At 39.8% G+C, this 18,856-nt stretch overlaps 1 protein-coding gene across 1 annotated transcript in view; it reads left to right on the top strand.

Annotated features, from left to right (window-relative positions):
- Nucleotides 1-18,856, top strand: part of POLR2B (RNA polymerase II subunit B) — a 49,128-nt gene that overhangs the window by 1,673 nt on the left and 28,599 nt on the right. Inside the window, exons 2-7 of the mRNA XM_070396069.1 lie at nt 1,537-1,609; nt 8,232-8,382; nt 11,072-11,184; nt 11,305-11,524; nt 12,339-12,497; nt 16,031-16,195. Of these exons, the coding sequence (XP_070252170.1) occupies nt 1,537-1,609; nt 8,232-8,382; nt 11,072-11,184; nt 11,305-11,524; nt 12,339-12,497; nt 16,031-16,195 (881 nt within the window). The remainder of the gene's footprint in view (nt 1-1,536; nt 1,610-8,231; nt 8,383-11,071; nt 11,185-11,304; nt 11,525-12,338; nt 12,498-16,030; nt 16,196-18,856) is intronic.

The following is an 18,856-nucleotide window of genomic DNA, read 5'->3' as shown; positions in this document are numbered from 1 at the left end:
AGAAAATACAGTACACTTACTCTTAAACATAAGATGAGAGTTATGTTAGAGGATCAGTGCACACTGATTTTTCAAGTGCCCCATTCAAATTATAATTGCTGTATAATTACCCCAACATTTGGCTGCCTAAAAATTAATATGTTTATGGAGTTAAGTGGTCAGGAATTTGGGTAGAGCATAGTAGGAATGACTTGTCTGCTCCATGTCAGTAGTTCACCTGGGAAGATTCAAAGGCTGGGTGTTGACAGCTGGGGGCTGGATGATCTGGAGTGTTTACTCACGTGCCTGGCACTTAGCTTAGAAGGACTCAAGGACTTGAATTGCTGACTGGAGCATCTGTAAGTAGCCTCTTCATATGATTTGGGCTCACAGTTTATAGTTTTAGATTACTAGGACTTCTTAATGGCAATTCAGGGCTCCAGAAGAAAGTGTTTCAGCAAACAAGGCAGAACAACACTGCCTTTCTGACCTAGTTTCTAAAGTCACATAACATCGTTTTAGCTGCACTGTCTTAGTTTTGGGAAAGTAAAAAACCTGCCCAGATTCAAAGGAAGGAAACATAGCTGGTGTGGCTTGGGGGTTGAGTGTTGACCTATGAACTAGGAGGTCACTGTTCGATTCCTGATCGGGGCACATACCCTTGTTGTGGGCTCCATACCCAGTAGGGGATGTGCATGAGGTGGCTGATCAGTGATTCTCTCACATCATTGATGTTACTATCTTTCCCTTCCTCTCCCTTCCTCTCTGAAATCAATAAAAAAACAAACATATATATAAAGGGAAGGAAATATAGACCCCTGTATCTTTTTAAAAAAAGCTTGTGAAATGGAAGATATGATTGTGGCCGCCTTTGGAAAATACAGTTTGTCATACCTGTACATGTGTGAAATGTTTCTGTAATGGACCATCCCACCTTAAGCTATTGCTCAACTATTGGAACCCTTTTCTATCTCTACACCTTAATCTTTGACCCCAGTCTCTGAGGACTATGAGCTTGCTCCTAGTTACCTGCATAGATTCTATTAATGAATAGAATGGGAAGATGGGAAACTTACAGATTCACACACTTATGCTGAACCTTTGTAATGAGGCCTCTTTGTATATTGGGTGAATACCTGTGTGATGTACACCTATGTGTACATAGATGTTTACCCATGTGTGTTATTCATTACAGTTTAAGTAATGTAATTGAAATTTTAGAATAGTGAGGTAGAAGGATTGCTTTTAAAAAAATAAGTTTTTTATTGATGTCAGAGAGGAAGGGAGAGAGAGAGAGAGAGAAACATCAGTGATGAGAGAGAATCATTGATTGGTTGCCTCTTGTGTGCCCCACAATGGGGATTGAGCCTGCAATCTGGTCATGTACCCTGACTGGGAATCAAACCATAACCTCCTGGTTCATAGGTCGACACTCAACCACTGAGCCACACTGGCTGGACAAAAGTATTACTTTTTATTTAGCAGATAACATCTTTGCAGCAAGATGTTAATTAGCATTTTTATTCCAGATGAGTACAATATTTTTGTTTCTTGCAGATATGCAATATGATGAGGATGATGATGAAATCACCCCAGATTTGTGGCAAGAAGCATGCTGGATTGTAATCAGGTAACTTTTAAGGCTAAACTGAATAAGCTTTAAAAGGCACTATAACCAATAAAGGGATTTCCTACTTATTCGGTTCTTGAAAATTAGCTGTTCTGTATCATTGTGCTACATGAGAGCCAGTTTCTTATTTTATTTATTTATATTTAACTTTAAGTATTTTGGACTTACAGAAAGAGTACACAATGAATTCATGTATATACTTCACCTAAATGTTAACCCTATACTATATTTTCTTTGCCTTTTTTTGTCTCCATATTTTTTTCTGAAACATTTGATAGTAAGTTGCAGACATAGGAACATTCTTTTACATAAATCATCAAAATCAGGAAATCAGTATTGATATAATAATCTTATTTAATCTGCAGACCTTACCCAAATTTTGCCAGTTGTAGCAGTAATGTTGTTTATAGCAAAATAAATTTTTTTCTGATTCTGGATCTAACCTAGGATAACAAATTGTGTTTGTTTTTCATGATTTATTCTTTTATCGCCTATAATATAAAACAGTTCCTCATTTTTTTTTTTCACCTTGACATTTTTGAGAAATACAAGCCAGTTATTATTTCCCATTCATTCATTCATTCATTCATTTAAATATGTTTTTATTGATATTAGAGGAAAGGAGAGGGAGAGAGAGATAGAAACATCAATGATGAGAGAGAATCATTGATCAGCTGCCTCCTGCACACCCCCCCACTGGGCATTGAGCTTGCAACCAGGGCATGTGTCCTGACCAGGAATTGAACTGTGACCTCCTGGTTCATGGGTTGACGCTCAACCACTGAACCACACTGGCTGGGCCTGGCCAGTTACTTTTTAGAGTGACCCTTAGTTTGAGATTTGTGTGATAGTTCCTTATAATTAGATTTGGGTGATTACTTTTGGTAGCAGTGATGCTCTGCTCTGGAAGTATTATATCAGGAGGCACATGATGCCTATTTGTTTAATTATTGGTGATATTAATGTTATTTCTTTGTTTTTTCTTTATTTTAAATGGATAAAGTTACAATAGGGTGTGTTTCAACCCAAATTCCCCTAATTTAAGTGTAATTAAAATGTAATGAAACTCGGAAAGAAACCTTACATATAGATAAGAAAACTAACATACATACACACACACACACACACACACACACACAGCACGCACACTAGAGGCCCAGTGCACGAATTCGTGCACCAGTGGGGTCCCTCAGCCTGACCTGTGGACATTCCCCAAGGGGTCCTGGATTGAGAGAGGGCACAGGTCAGCCCGAGGGATCCCACCAGTGCACGATCGGGGTTGGAGAGGAACTGTGGGAGGGCTCCAGGGCGTGTCTGACCAGTCTGACCCAGTCCCGATTGGCTGGATCCCAGCAGCAAGCTAACCTACCAGTCAGAGCGTATGCGCCCTGGTGGTCAGTGTGCGTCATAGCTACTGGTAGAATGGTCACTTAGGGTTTTTTATATATATACTAGAGGCCCGATGCATGAAATTTGGGCGGGGGGGGGGGGGGGGAGGAGAGGGTGCGGGCCAGGCCCTTTGCCGGGCCTGCAATGATGCCAGCATCCCTCACCAGGGACTCTGGCCCGAGGCCCCTCCCCTCCCTTCCTTCAGTGTGGACGCTGCCTTGCATTACAGTGAGCACAGCGTTCCTCGCCGTGGACTCTGGCCCAAAGCCCCTGCCCTCCCTTTCCTCCGCCCGGCCAGAGTGCAAACACTGGGCTTGCATCGCTATAAGCCCAGCATTCCTTGCCAGAGACTCCAGCTCAAGGCCCCTCCCCTCCTCTTTCTCCACCCGGCTGGGGCACGGACCCTGAACATCCCTGGAGGCAGACTCCGCAAGCCCAGCTTTCCTCCCTGCGGACTCTGGCCCAAGACCCCTGCCCTCCCTTTCCTCCGCCCGGCCGGTGAGCAGATGTTGGGCTCGTGTCGCTGCAAGCCCAGCGTTCCTCACTGTGTACTCCAGGCCGAGGCCCCTCCTTTCCCTCGGCCAGGGCGCGGACTCTGGCCCGAGGCCCTTCCCCTCCCCTCCTTCGACACGGATGCTAGGCTCATGTCACTGTGAGCCCAGGGTCCTTTGCTGCGGACTCCAGCCCGAGGCCCCTCCCCTCCCCTCCCTCCACACAGCCAAGCCTGATGCTGAGCTCATGTTGCCCAGCTTCTGGGTCTTCCCCGGGGCCAGGCTGCCTCACTGGGTCAGGGGGCCGGGGCCCGTGGGCAGCGTTGCTCGCGCACTGCCGCCGGCCACGCCTCGCCGGGGCCGGGGCCCAGGTCCCATGGGTAGCATAGGCGGCGCGCTGCCGATGGCCCATCCTACTGTGTGCAAATTAGCTGCCATCTTTGTTGGTGGTTAATTTGCATATCATACTGATTAGCCCATGGTAGGCGTAGCGAAGGTGCGGTCCGTTATTCTGTTTGTCTATTATTAGATTAGATATCTACACTAATAAAAGATAAACATGCAAATTGACCCTACCTTCGCTACGCCTTAAGCCACGCCCACCAGCCAGTTAGAGTGACTATATGCAAATTAACCCAACCAAGATGGCGGCCAGCAGCCATGGAGCTGGAGCGAGCTGGAGGCTTGCTTGCTCCAGTGATGGAGGAAGCCAAGCTTCCCACCTGCCGCAGCCCAGCTCTGAGCTCCACTCAAAGCAACAAAGTTTCAATTATAGAAGGTAAATAAATCCCAAAAGAAGAAAGAAAAAAAAAAGGAGAGGCTGGGAGCTTCTGTCGCCGGGGGGCTTGGCCAACCTGAAAACGGCCCTCAGCCCCTCACCCAGACTGGCCAAGTACCCCAGTGGGGACCCTCCACCCTAAAGAGGGTGTGGCCAGCCTGAAAACAGCCATCAGCCCCTCACCCAGGCTGGCCAAACCTCCATGGGATGAGGGTCTCCACTGGGGGGGGCTTGACCAGCCTGCAAACAGCCATCAGCCCCTCACCCAGGGTGGCCAGGCACCCCAGCGGGACCCCCACCCTGATCCGGGACATCCTTCAGGGCAAACCAGCCAGCCCCCACCCGTGCACCAGGCCTCTATCCTATATAATAAAATGGTAATATGCAAATTAACCCTAACAGCAGAACGACTGGGAATGACTGGTCACTATGACACACACTGACCACCAAGGGGCAGACGTTCAATGCAGGAGCTGCTCTCTGGTGGTCAGTGCGCTCTCACAGGGGGATCTCTGCTCAGCCACAAGCCAGGCTGACGGCTGTCAGTACAGCGGTGGTGGTGGGAGCCTCTCCCGCCTCCTCAGCAGTGCTAAGGATGTCCGACTGCAGCTTAGGCCTGCTCCCCGCTGGCAAGTGGACATCCCCTGAGGACTGCCGGGCTGCCAGAGGGATGTCTGACTGCCAGCTTGGGCCCGATCCCCCAGGGAGTGGGCCTAAGCCAGCAGGTGGACATCCTCCTTAGGGTCCCAGACTGCAAGAGTGCATAGGTCGGGCTGAGGGACCCCCCACCCCCCCGAGTGCACAAATTTTTGTGCACCGGGCCTCTAGTGTATATATAGATATAGATATAGATATAGATATAGATATAGATATCTCTTTGTTGATTTCAGAAAAGAAGGCAGAGGGAAAGAGATAGAAACATCAATGATGAGAGAGAATCATTGATTGGCTGCCTCCTGCACACCCCACACTGGGGATTAACCCCACAACCCAGGCATGTGCTCTGACCGGGAATCGAACCAGTGACCTCCTGGTTCACTTGAGATGCTCAACCATTGAGCCACACTGTTCAGACAAGAAAACAAAATTTTAAGTAATAAGGTAACATCCTGCTGTGTTAGGATGTAAAATGCTGCAACTCTCCTGTCATCAGACTAACAGTTGCTTTGTATGAGTAACATGATGATGTCTCTTTGATCCCCATCTGCTCCAGGATGCACATCTTTTGGTTGACACTTTCTCCCTTTTCAAAGAACATAGGCTTCTGATATTCTGCCAGTTGTATTTGGAATATAACTGAACCTTTTTTGAACATTGTTAAAAATGTTTTGAGTTTTTGAGATGTCAATATATATTTTTCCTATTAAACAGAGGCTATAGCCGAAACCGGTTTGGCTCAGTGGATAGAGCGTCGGCCTGTGGACTGAAAGGTCCCGGGTTCGATTCCGGTCAAGGGCATGTACCTGGGTTGCGGGTACATCTCCAGTGGGAGATGTGCAGGAGGCAGCTGGTCGATGTTTCTCTCTCATCGATATTTCTAACTATCTCTCTCCCTTCCTCTCTGTAAAAAATCAATAAAATATATTTAAAAAAACAAACAAACAAAAAAACAGAGGCTATAAATAATTTGTATTGAGACATTAGGATTTTCTATAATATTTGGATATTAAACACCAAGAGTCTTTTCTACTAAGAAACAAAAACCAGGTAGGCGTTCTGTGGGATATGCCTACATTCAAGGAATATTTTGGTTTTAGATGAAAAAGAATTGTTTTCAACATATGTGGTAGATTGCTCAAGGATAAAACACTATTGTGAATAGTCACTGCATTTAATATTTGTTACAAAATAAATGATTTGATTTTTACATTTTTTTTAAATAGTTTATTTTTATTTATTTTATTTATTTTTTAAATCCTCACCTGAGGATATTTTTCTATTGAAATTTAGAGATAGTAGGAGAGGGAAAAACAGAAACATTCATGTGAGAGAAATACATTGGTTGCCTCCTGCATGAGCCCTGACCAGGGCCCAGGCCGGGGAGGAGCCTGCAACCTAGGTACATGCCCTTGACTAGAATCGAACCTGGGACTCTGGTCCGCTGGCTGACATTCTATTCACTGAGCCAAACCAGCTAGGGTAATAGTTTATTGACTTTTAGAAAGGGGGAGAGAAACATTGATGTGAGAGCACAACATCAATAGGCTGCCTCCTGCATGTCCCCTATTGGGGATCGAAATCAGGGCGTGTGCCCTTGACCAGGAATCAAATCTACAACCCTTCTGTGCGAGGGCCGATGCTGTACCACTGAGCAACACTAGCCAGGGTTCCTGTAGCCATTCTTAACGCTGTACCTTATGTAAACATTGTATACTGTGTTACCTACCAGAGGATCAAACTTCTAATATTGCTGGCTGTAGTTGATTGAATAAGGTTGGGACCTGGGCCCAATGCCAATCTCTAGGCATGCCAGTGATCTGTGAGGTGACCTGATGACGCCAAATGGGTGATTGGTGTTTAGTTGGGTTATTCATATTGTATCAGAAAATTGATGTGAGTATGGGTGAATCATTAGGTACTAGGGAGAGAGGAGCAGAAGTAAGGAGGTATCACAGATATAAGATGCGGGGGTCACAAGGTACAGGAGTTGAGATGTGGCGGTGTGCTGGTGGGGCAGCTCCTGTTGCTATGGGGTGATGAAATACTCCAATCCTTAGGATTGTGTTGGATCTCAGAGCTCTTGTAGTCTCACTAAAGTCTCACCATGCAGCTGTTCTTGGGTGATTGTGAGGAGTGAGATTCCTCTTGCACTTATATCTACTTGTTTCTTTTTATATATCTCTTTCCCCATCCCTCACATGACCAAGTGTCTATTCCTTATAAACAACGTCTGCTCTTGTAGATTCTCCATCCTTTAGGGCTTGACTGTGTGATTTCTGTATCTACACTACTAGCACTGATCTCTTACCGATGCTCCATCTTTTAATCTTCATTCATTTGCTAAGTATTTTCACTTGAATGACTTACTGTCATCTCACCTTTAACATATTCAAAATAGAACTAATAATCTTTAACCTGAAATTGAAATGCTTAATACATCCCATATTTTAGTCATTGATATCTTTTCTCTTATTCAATTTAGAGCTCTTATTTTTATCTTTGACTGGATTTTTTTAGTTTTTGTCCTGACATTTTTTTCAAGAAATGTTTCTAAGAGTTTGGATGAAATTTATCTACAAAGGACATTTGTAAATTAGTGCTCTCTTATAGTTCTTTATTTTTATTTTTTAAAAATATGTTTTTATTGATTTTTGTAGAGAGAAGGGAAAGGGTTAGAGCAGCCGTGGGCAAACTACGGCCCGTGGGCCGGATTTGGCCCGTTTGAAATGAATAAAACTAAAAAAAAAAGACCGTATCCTTTTATGTAATGATGTTTACTTTGAATTTATGTTAGTTCACACAAACACTCCATCCATGCTTTTGTTCCGGCCCTCCGGTCCAGTTTAAGAACCCGTTGTGGCCCTCGAGTCAAAAAGTTTGCCCACCCCTGGGTTAGAAAGATAGAAACAACGATGAGGGTAGTTCTTTATTCATTATAATTCTTACGTTGTGCCTTTTTTTTCTCTTTCTTTTAATCTTTATTGTTGAAAGTATTACATAGGTCTTCCTTTTTCCCTCATTAACCTCTCCCAACCCTCTCCCATCCTCCCCTTATGTTGTGCTTTAATTATTTTACTCATAAGTATAAGTCTTATTTCCACAAACTTAAGAAGTTCTACAAAGACAGTTTTCATAGTCTCACCCCTTTTTTGGATACTTCATAGTATCTTGTGTGGTGATGGGCATATAGTGGTTGGTATTTAATAACTGTTTGTTGAATTTAATTGTAATAAAAATGGGGAAATATACTAGAAAACATCACTCACTGTGTTGTGACTAATTATGGACTCAAATATTTTCCTAGTTCCTATTTTGACGAGAAAGGCTTGGTCAGACAACAGCTGGATTCTTTTGATGAGTTTATTCAGATGTCTGTTCAAAGAATCGTAGAAGATGCTCCACCTATAGACCTACAAGCTGAAGCTCAGCATGCTAGTGGAGAAGTTGAAGAACCGGTAAGGTAGTTATTCTAATAAAGTAACATAAGTAAAGGAAGACTATTGATTTGAAATTTCAGTTCTCTCACCTGCCTTGAAGACTAATAAAAAGTTAGTTGGTGTTTTTAGCAGAGTACTTATAGCATCTTCAATCAGCTCCTGATTTATTCTTATAAGTGGAGAGATGCATTTTTGCAAGTATAGTTGACCCTTGAACAACACGGATTTGAACTGCATGGGTTGATGAAATACATGGGTTTCTTTCATTCTTCTACACAAACAATGTAAACTTATAGTATTGATAAATACAGTGTAGTACTCTTAAGTGTATTTTCTCTTCTTTAACATTTTCTTTTTCCTAGCTTATTTTATTGTAAGAATATTGTGTTATCGGTAATGCTTCCATTCAACAGTAGGCTATTAGTAGTTAACTTTTGGGGAGTCAAAAGTTTTCAGTGTATTTTTAACTGCATGGAGTTGGGGTATGGGTGTTCAAGGGTCAACTAGAATCCAAAACCCCAGTCTTTATCAGATAGTAGGTATTTGATATTTGGCAAAAGGGAATTCAGAAATAAGATGAAGCCAGAAATAGTCATATTTCTTAGAAAAACCCATTGCTTTCTTTCACAATAAAAGGAATCATTAAAGAAAAATGTATTTGAAGGACTTTTTCTCTTGATTGTTTGTTGAATGAAATACATTATAGCAGTATAAGAAATAAAGGAAAATCACTTAAACATATTAGCTATTTTATTTTTTCTAAGTTCCTTAGTCTTTGTTGACACATGCATACTTTTAGCATTGTTAAAATCATAGCAAGGGTATAATTTTAATACTCTGGTTTTACATGAATGATTGTAAGGAAGTATATAATCTAAAATAATGACTGTCTGTAGTTTTTCAGTGGTAGAGAGGCAGTGTGAAAGACCTCTCGAGATACAGGTAAAACTGAGAAACAAAGTGAGACAGGGAGAGCCTCAGATACAGAGGTACACTGAGGGAGGGAGAGGTTATTATTTTTAGTCTTTTCTGTAGTTAGCTCCTGGGGGCTGATACGTTATTCTCATTCTAGTTGGAGATGCTGTAAAGACTTGCTGTTAAGAACAAAAATAATAGTCTCTTCTGGCAGTGTGCTGGACCAATAAGCATAAAATGCCTTTTTTATACTTACGACATTTTTCTTTATCTTTTATATATTTTATTGATTTCAGAGAGCAAAGGAGAGGGAGAGAGAGATAGAAACATCAATGATGAGAGAGAATCACTGATCAGCTGCCTCCTACACGCTCCACACCAGGGATTGAGCCCATAACCCGGCGTGTGCCTTGACTGGGAATCGAACTTCAACCTCCTGGTTCATAGGACGCTTAACCCCTGAACCACTCTGGCCAGGCCATTTTTTCTTTATTATCTTTGCAAAACGAGAGAGAACAATGTAACATAGCATATTCAAAGTGCTAATACCATAAGTATTTTTGGAGGAAAAGATCTCTGAGGCTGGGGTATCAGAACTTGGTGGAAAAGATTGAGAGACTTAAGCTGACCATGAAGGGCAGGGTAGACTTTATCTTAGTAGAGGAAAGATACTTAGGCATTTCAGCAAGAAAATGCTTGATGTATTTGGCTTGGGTATGGCATGGGGACCACCACAGTCAGTGTATGATTTTTTTTGTTTGATCTGTTTTTCGATAGGTATTAGTGGAAAATAAGATGGAACCAGGTGGTCCCAGGCTTTGGATGTCTTTGGGTGTCATGGGGAATTGTTGAAATATTGTCAAGTAAAGTGAATATAGCATTATTTTAGAAAGATTACTTTGGAAATGGTAGGAAGAGGTTGGAGGCAGGTAAAAATCTTGGAATATCCTAGGTTTAAAATAATAATGTCCTATGCTAGGGTAATGGTGGAAATAAGGAGTAGATGGATGGCTTCCCTTTTGTTCATTATCATCACTGTTTCTCTTTGCTCTTTACCTACTCCATTTTAGGAAACTTGAATGTCGATAATTTACCTTAAGTAGTTTAGTCCGATCTTCTCCTCTGAGATTTGATTGAGAGAGAAATTTACTAATCCATTTATCTCTGGAAGTTCTCATGGATCTTGTTTTATTGGGGAGCAAGTATATATTTAATTGAAAAACTTTTTTTTCTGCTGTGGAATGAGCTACAGTCAACTAGAGTTGGTAGTTCTTGTCCTTCACATAGAATAATTAGAATTTTTTGGAACTTTAAGAATTAAATTAGGTGCATTCTTTTTTCTGGTGTTCGGTTGATTAGAGGACAGCTCTAACTGTATGAATTTACCTTTTCTTTGTTTTCTGGTAACTTTGTACTTCTGACCCTAAGGACAGGGCACATGAGACTATATGTATCTTTAATACAAATACATTTCCGTTGTTTGATATAAACTTAGAGCACATGATATGTCCATAGTCTTTATTTACTTATTATATATTAAGTCTCATTTTGTTTTCTGCATTAAGAAAGTGATTAAATATAAAATGTGACATCTTTGGAATATGTATGTTGACTTTAGAGAGTCCCTGTATTAGTACAATATTAGTACTAATTATTAGTATCGTGGGTTAAATTTGCCAGTTTCTGGAGCCTTTTCTACTCAAAATGTTAATGTCTATTGAAAAAGAATCATTAAAATTTTTATGGAAAAAGATTATTTATCCTCTATGTGGTTTCTTTGGTTTTATTTCAGCCAAGATATTTGCTGAAGTTTGAACAAATTTATCTCTCCAAGCCTACTCACTGGGAAAGAGATGGTGCTCCTTCACCAATGATGCCAAATGAGGCCAGATTACGAAATCTCACGTAAGATTTTTTTCCAGCAACTGGTAGCGAAATACAATTCAGAAAATGTAATTTTAACTAGTTGAGAGTTTTAGCAAATACCCACTATTACTAAATTGTGTTCTACTTTTATTTTTGAAGGTATTCTGCTCCACTTTATGTTGATATAACAAAAACGGTCATTAAAGAAGGTGAAGAACAACTGCAGACTCAGCATCAGAAAACTTTTATAGGAAAAATTCCAATTATGTTGCGTTCAACTTATTGCCTATTAAATGGCTTAACAGATCGTGATCTTTGTGAGTTAAATGAATGCCCCTTGGATCCTGGCGGCTATTTCATTATTAATGGATCAGAAAAGGTATTGTGGCATTATTTTTTTAAAAATTGATTTTAGAGAGAGAGAGAGGCAGTGAGGGAGGGAGGGAAGGAGAGAGAAAGAAACACCGATTTGTTGTTCCAACAAATTCATTGATTGATACTTATATGTCCCCTGACTGAGCATTATTGAATCCGCAACTTTGGCGTATTGGAATGATGCTCCAACCAATTGAGCTATCCGGCCAGGGCTTGTCTCATTATTTAAAAAAAATTTACAAAACGATGATTAAAATTTGAAAGTTGGAATTAAAAAGTAAACTTTTATACAGAATAATCTGGAAGTGGTAGTTGAAATATTTAGGGTGGGTGACAGTTAAACTTATGTAAACCAAACATTTACTTTATTTAAAATATATATATATTTTTATTAATTTCAGAGAGAGAGGAAGAGAGAGGGAGAGACAGAAACATCAATGATGAGAGAGAATCATTGATTAGCGCTCTCCTGCACACTCCCTACTTGCGATTGAGCCCACAAACTGGGCATGTACCCTGACCGGGAATCGAACCCTGACCTCCTTGTTCATGGGTTGACACTCAACCACTGAGACACACTGACTGGGCAACCCGAAATTTTATTTAGCTGTATTATATAATATGTCCTATATGGTCTGTTGTTTGGGCTTACAGGTTTCTATGAAGCATTTATACAAAATGGAATTTGTAAAGTTTAAGAATTGATGTTTCAGTGAGCCTATATAATCAAATTAAATTAAGATACTGATTTCACTCTTCTTTCTATTTCAAGGACCTTGTGGGTTTTATGGCTGTAACTTTTTTTATTGTCTATATAGGTTTTAATTGCACAAGAAAAAATGGCAACGAACACAGTCTATGTTTTTGCCAAAAAGGATTCTAAATATGCCTACACAGGAGAGTGTAGATCATGTCTGGAGAATTCTTCCCGACCCACCAGTACTATTTGGGTTAGCATGCTGGCAAGAGGAGGACAGGTATGGACTGGGATATGATGTTTGAGTTAATTCCTTTTTGTAGTTTATCAGACTGCATTCTTAGAAAGTTTTTCTTGAACATATTATCAGTGTTATATGATAAGCATTGTTTTATTTACTTACTAGAGGCCCATTGCACGAAGATTTGCACAAAAGGCCTTGCTTCCTCTGGCTGCCAGCACTGGTTTTCCTCCGGCACTTGGACCCAGGCCTTTGGTCCGGCCGCAGCGGAGAAGCCAAGGGTTCTCTGCTCGGGCCACAGCAGCAAGGCTTGGCTTCTCTGCTCTGGCCGCAGCAGTGAGGCTTGGCTTTTCCGCTCTGGCTGCAGCAGAGAATCCAAGCCTCTTCAGTCCTCAGTCGTTTTCATTCTTTGGTCGTCTTCAGTCTTCGCTCTGCGTCTGCATATGCAAATTAACCACCATCTTTGTTCGGTTAATTTGCATACTCATCCTGATTGGCTGGTGGGCGTAGTGGAGTGACACCAATTTGCATGTTTCTATTTTATTAGTGTAGATTGCTCTGTAAGATTACTCCAATAGCAACATATATCATTTCATAGTTTCTATAAGTCCAGACTTGGTGTGGCTTAGCTGGGTCCTGTAGTTGAACATCTCTCACAAGGCTGCAATCATTGTGTTTTCCTGGACTGCAGTCATCTTAAGGTTCAGTCTCGTGGTTGGTGACAGCATTCAGTTCACCATGGGCTTTTGAACTGAGAGTCTCAGTCCTTGCTGGCTTTTGGTTGGAAGCCTGTCTCAGTTTCTTGCCACATGGGTTCTCTCTATGCAGCAGCTGACAACATGGCAGCTTGTTTCATCAGAGAGAGTAATCGAGAAGAGCCATAGAGTGTACAAACAAGGGGAAAATCACAGTCTTTTATAAAATAATCTTGGAAGCAATATCCTCGTTGTGTTGGATGCAAGTCAGTACCCTCAGCCTCGTATTCAATGGGAGGGAATTGCACAGGCAATAATAGTAGTGGGCAGGGATCATCAGGCACTATCTTAGAAGCTGCCTATCATAGGCATGTTACTTAAAATAATGTAATCTAATAATAGCTAGCATTTCTTGAATATTTGCTGTGTCAATTATGTTTTTCAGATTGCTTGATTTAATCTTTACGAGTATCTTGGAAAGTAGTTGTAATTACCTCTATTTAATTTCATGTACACTTAAAAATATATATTTTTATTGATTTCAGAGAGGAAGGGAGAGGGAGAGAGAGAGAGAGAGAACATCACTGATGAGAGAGAATCATTGATCGGCTGCCTCCTGCATGCCCCCTATTGGGGATGAGCCTGCAAACTGGCCATGTGCCCTTTACTGAAATTGAACCTGGGACCCTTCAGTCCGCAGGCTGACGCTCTATTCAATGAGTCAAACTGTCTGGGGCTCATGTGCATTTAAAAAATTTTTTTCTTTTATTGTCTAAAGTTTTACATATGTCTCCTTTTTCCCCAGTTGACCCCAGCCATTCCCACCTTGGGTAAGCCCCCACAGCCCCAGTGTCTGTGTCCATTTGTTATGCTAATATGCAATGTGCATTTTTTATTAAAGTTTTTTTGAATAAGTCATACATGCATGTTCAAATAGTTCAAGAAGCACAAGAAAGGATATACTATAAAAAGTAGTCTTTGACCCCCCCAGATCTCTTCCTCAGAGGTAGCTGCTTTTGATAATTTTTTTATGAATCAGTTCAGAAACAGTCTTAATGCAAAAAATACAAGTGGGAGCATACCACATACACTTTGCTGTTATCCTTTGGAAAAGACATGTTTAGATCAGTGCTTGATCATTCTTTTTGAGCTGTGATATTCCATATGCAAATTTTAAAACTATCTTATGGTAGACATTTAGGTATCCAGTCCTGTGCTCTTACAAATAGTTTTACAGAGTCTAATTTCACTTTTTGCAAGTCTTACAAAGATAAACTTAAAGATTAGAGAGTTTTAACTGCCTGAAGTTAAATAGAATGTGTTAATTGAAAAGGTTTTTATTAAATGGTGGTGGAATGGGGCCCAAAAAAGATCCCCAGGTGGTTGTGATGTGCATTTATTTTTGAGAAGCATTGGCCTTGGTTATGGAGGGCAAAGATAAATTCAACGTATTAGAGAGGTTATCATGTTAGCTAGGGGAAAATGAATTAATTAGAGGCAGAGAAAGGAAAATCGTCTGGATTTAGTGACAGGTTTGCTATAGTATGAGGATGGATTACTTAAGATTCTGTGATTTCTATCCTGAGGTTCTGAATAGAATCACTTTCAAGAATTGATTTTTAAAGAGAACTTATTGAGTTCATTTTTAGACAGAATATTTTTTGGGGTTGGGGTGCATGATGTAGGCATTATTTCTTAATGTTTTGCTTGTTTTGAAAAAAATCTATGATGAAACAAATAATGGACTAACTGGAAATAATTGATAGAAATAGCCAAATGGTAGTTGAAGATATGAGGGTTCAGGGTACAGGAAAAAGATCAAGATGAAGATTTGGGTATCATTTATGAAAAATTATTACTGGACACTCATGAGAAGGGATAAGGTTTCTAAGGAAGGAGGCCTGAAGTAGGAGGAAGACAACAGAAACTGTCATTAGAGGGATATGATAATATAGGGTTTTGAGGCCAAGGGAGGGCTGAATTTGATATTGAAGGAAAGAAATATGATTAAAATTGAGAAGCCACATGGTTGTATACCAGTGTAGGCTAGTAACTTTTATTTCATTACTGTATGTGTGTGCAATTAAAGTGAGAAAGAAATGGGAAAAAATAAAGCTTGTGAAAGAGCCTGTTTATTTACTCAAACAAGAAAATATCACACAGACCAGCTCTGAGCTAATACTTATTTTTCATTCTGTGCTTAGCTTTTTCAACATTTGTCTGTCCATATTCTCTCTCCCTCTCTTTTTTTCATATTCTCTCTCTTTTTTTAAAAAATATATTTTATTGATTTTTTAAAGGGAGGAAGGGAGAGGGATAGAGAGTTAGAAACATCGATGAGAGGGAAACATCGATCAGCTGCCTCTTGCACATCCCCTACTGGGGATGTGCCCACAACCAAGGTACATGCCCTTGACCGGAATCGAACCTGAGACCTTTCAGTCCGCAGGCAGATGCTCTGTCCACTGAGCCAAACCGGTGAGGGCCATATTCTCTCTTTTTGAGCCCTTTTCTGTTTCTTCAAGATATGTTTTGTTTTTATTTGTTTTCTTGGTGGATGGAGAGGGTGAAGGTTCAATGTTCATATTCTTTTGCAGCCAAAAGTCATTTCCAGATACAGTATTGGGTAATTCTGAGGATATCTTGGCAGGCAGATAGTAGAGAATGGAAGTTTTTTCAGGTCTAAATGACCAGCCTGTCCATAAAATTAGTAAATCTGTTCCAGTGTCTTTGAAAAGCAGCCATTCCTCAGAGTATAAGAAGCATGCTTCTTTTGAAATACGTACAGTGATGAGCATATATGTAAAATGGTTCTCACTGATACTTCTCTATGGCTGTGATCTCTGTATACTCATTCTCTAATGTTATTTTTTCTAGGGTGCAAAAAAGAGTGCTATTGGTCAGCGCATTGTGGCAACTCTACCATATATCAAGCAAGAAGTTCCCATTATTATTGTGTTCAGAGCATTAGGTTTTGTGTCTGACAGAGATATTTTAGAGCATATTATTTATGATTTTGAAGATCCAGAGATGATGGAAATGGTAATGTATAAGCAAAATATATTCCTAGTGTATTATAAGAGGTTTAAGGTTACTGACTGTTGCTAATCTTTTTTTTTTCAATCCTCACCCAAGAGAGAGGACAGAGAGTGAGAAACACCCTTGTGACAGTGAAACGTTGATTGGTTGTCTCCTGCACGCACCCCGACCAGGGATGGAACCCGAGACCTTTTGATGTACAGGATGACTCTCCAGCCAACTGAGCCACGTTGGCCAGGGCTGTTGCTAATCTTAAAACAAGCAGAAAGCCACTCTGAAGAGCAGTTTACTTGTAACAGATCTCATACTATTTACTGTTAAATTTTAACTTTTTATTTTGAAGTAATTTCAAACTTACAGAAAGTTGCAAAGAACTCTTATATACTCTTAACCCAGATTCACCAGTTGTTACCTTTGGCACATTTGCTTTAGCATTCTCTTTTTATACATATTATTTTTTTCTAGAACATCGAGACTTATTTCATGGATCATGCTCTTTTACTCCTAAATGCTTCAGTGTATATGTCCTAAGAACCAAGACATTCACTTACATGATCAAAGTATGATCATTAAATCAGGACATTTAACCTAAGCACAGTTCTAGTAACCCACAGACCTTCTTCAGGTTTTTGCCAGTTGTTCTGATAATGTTCTTAATGGCATTTTATTTTTCTGGTTCTGAATTCAGTATAGGATCATGTACTCCATGTTGTTTTTATGTCTCTTCTCATCATCTTTTTCTCAGTGTTTCATAACATTGAAATTTTTGGAGATGATAGGCCATTTATTTTGTAGAATTTCCCTCAGTTTTTTTCTCTTTTTTTAATATTTCCTCATGATTTGATTCAACTTATGCATTTTTTGGCAGGTAAAATACAGAAATAATATTGTGTGCTTCCTAGGTTATTGCATCAGGAGTCACATGATGTCATTTTGTCCCATTATTTGTAATGTTAACTCTGCAGTGTGGTGTCTATTAGGTTCCTCTGACTGTAAAATTACAATTTTTGTGGGAAGGTTCTTTGAATCTAGGTAAATAATAATTTTCTTATGAGTCTTTTCCATTAATGATCTTTGTCTTAATAAATAGTAGTTGATGGTCTTAAAGTTGTCCTGAATTGTTCAGAGACTTTAAGACTACAGAGAAATAAGGTAAAATACAGGCTAAGCATTGGTCACAAAGTTAGAAAGTGGAGTAGGATTACATTGTAATTATTAGAGTATTTATTTATTGATAAGTTACATGAGAAAAATGAGTTCTGGTTAGATTTGACTTTAAGCTTTCAACAGTAGTATGCTTTAAATTTTATTTTATTATTGTATTTATTTGTTTATTATGTTAATCTTTATTTGAGGATTTTTTTTTTTTAAGAGCGTGAAAGGAAGGGAAGGGAAGGCGGAGGGTGGGAGGGAGAGACATCAATTGCATGCACCCCGAGTGGGGCCCAATATAGAACCTGCAACCCACACTCTAACCACTGAGAAACACTGACCAGGGCTGCTTTTTAAAAATTTAAATACTTAATTTATGAGTATTTAAGTGTTTAAAAGAAAAGATAATACATGTTATCTTTTATCCAAAAGGCATCCCAAATGATTCGAACTGGATTAAGAAAGTATTCAAACTGGAAATTTCTTAGTAAAGTGAAAGACCTGATTTGCTTTATGTATATTGTTGTTTTGAAAAAACTGTTTGTTCCTATAGCTCCTATGAAGCGTAAGTCAAATTTTACAAGTCTGTGAGTCAAGCATTCACTGTGCAAAAGTGTTTAATTTATTCTTCTGAAAACACATTATTATCGTTAATACCTTTTTCCAAATCCATATTAACCTTAAGAAAACAGTTTCATAAGAACGACAATTTCCTTTAAAAAGATCATTTTCGTTTACCATACTGTGGCCTCACTTTGACTGGTTTACCTGACCTTTTTTCTGATCTCTGATTCTGTAATTGGAATTTGGATGCTTAAACTTGTGAATCAGTGATAATTAGACATAGGAAGTCAAAGGCGGGAAAGACTTGTCAGTATATGTGATAGGATTTAAAATGTATTTACAGGGGTCAAAGTTATGAAATGTTACCCCTCATTTCTCATGTTCATTGTTGTGTAAAATTGGAACTTAAGAAGGTTAGAACTAGAGTGAAATTTAGATATTATTAAATCTAGCCTTTTTGTAGATGAGGAAACTTAGTACATGGCTGCTCAGATACCAGAGGTATGGAATGTAGGTCTCCATAACAATGTGTCTTTAAAATACTATCTTTTACAAAAAACTGAGTGGTTTTATTTGTAGGATAAAGACCTCTTAAACCAATTTTTTTTGTTTTGTTTTTAAACATATTTTTATTGATTTCAGAGAGAAAGAGAGAGGGATAGAGAGATAGAAACATTGATGAAAGAGAAACATCATCACGTGGCTCTGCCTGCATGCCCCCTACTGGGGACTAAGCCCCCAACCCAGGCATGTGCCCTGACCGGGAATCAAATTGGTTTCTTCTTGGTTTATGGGTCTGTACTCAACCACTGAAACATACTGGCTGGGCCCTTATAAACCAAGGTTTAAAACCAATCTGGCCCATTTATTTTTAGGTTAGTAAATTTTGATTTGACTATTAAACTTCTCTAAATTGATTTTAGATATTTGGAAGGAGCTTGTTTTGCC

Source organism: Myotis yumanensis, unplaced genomic scaffold, assembly GCF_028538775.1.
Source record: "Myotis yumanensis isolate MYYU_CA2020_CCGP unplaced genomic scaffold, mMyoYum1.0.hap1 SCAF_1, whole genome shotgun sequence".
Lineage (NCBI taxonomy): Eukaryota > Metazoa > Chordata > Mammalia > Chiroptera > Vespertilionidae > Myotis > Myotis yumanensis.
The sequence above is the reverse complement of the archived record's forward strand: the minus strand, read 5'-3'. Positions and strand labels throughout refer to the sequence as shown.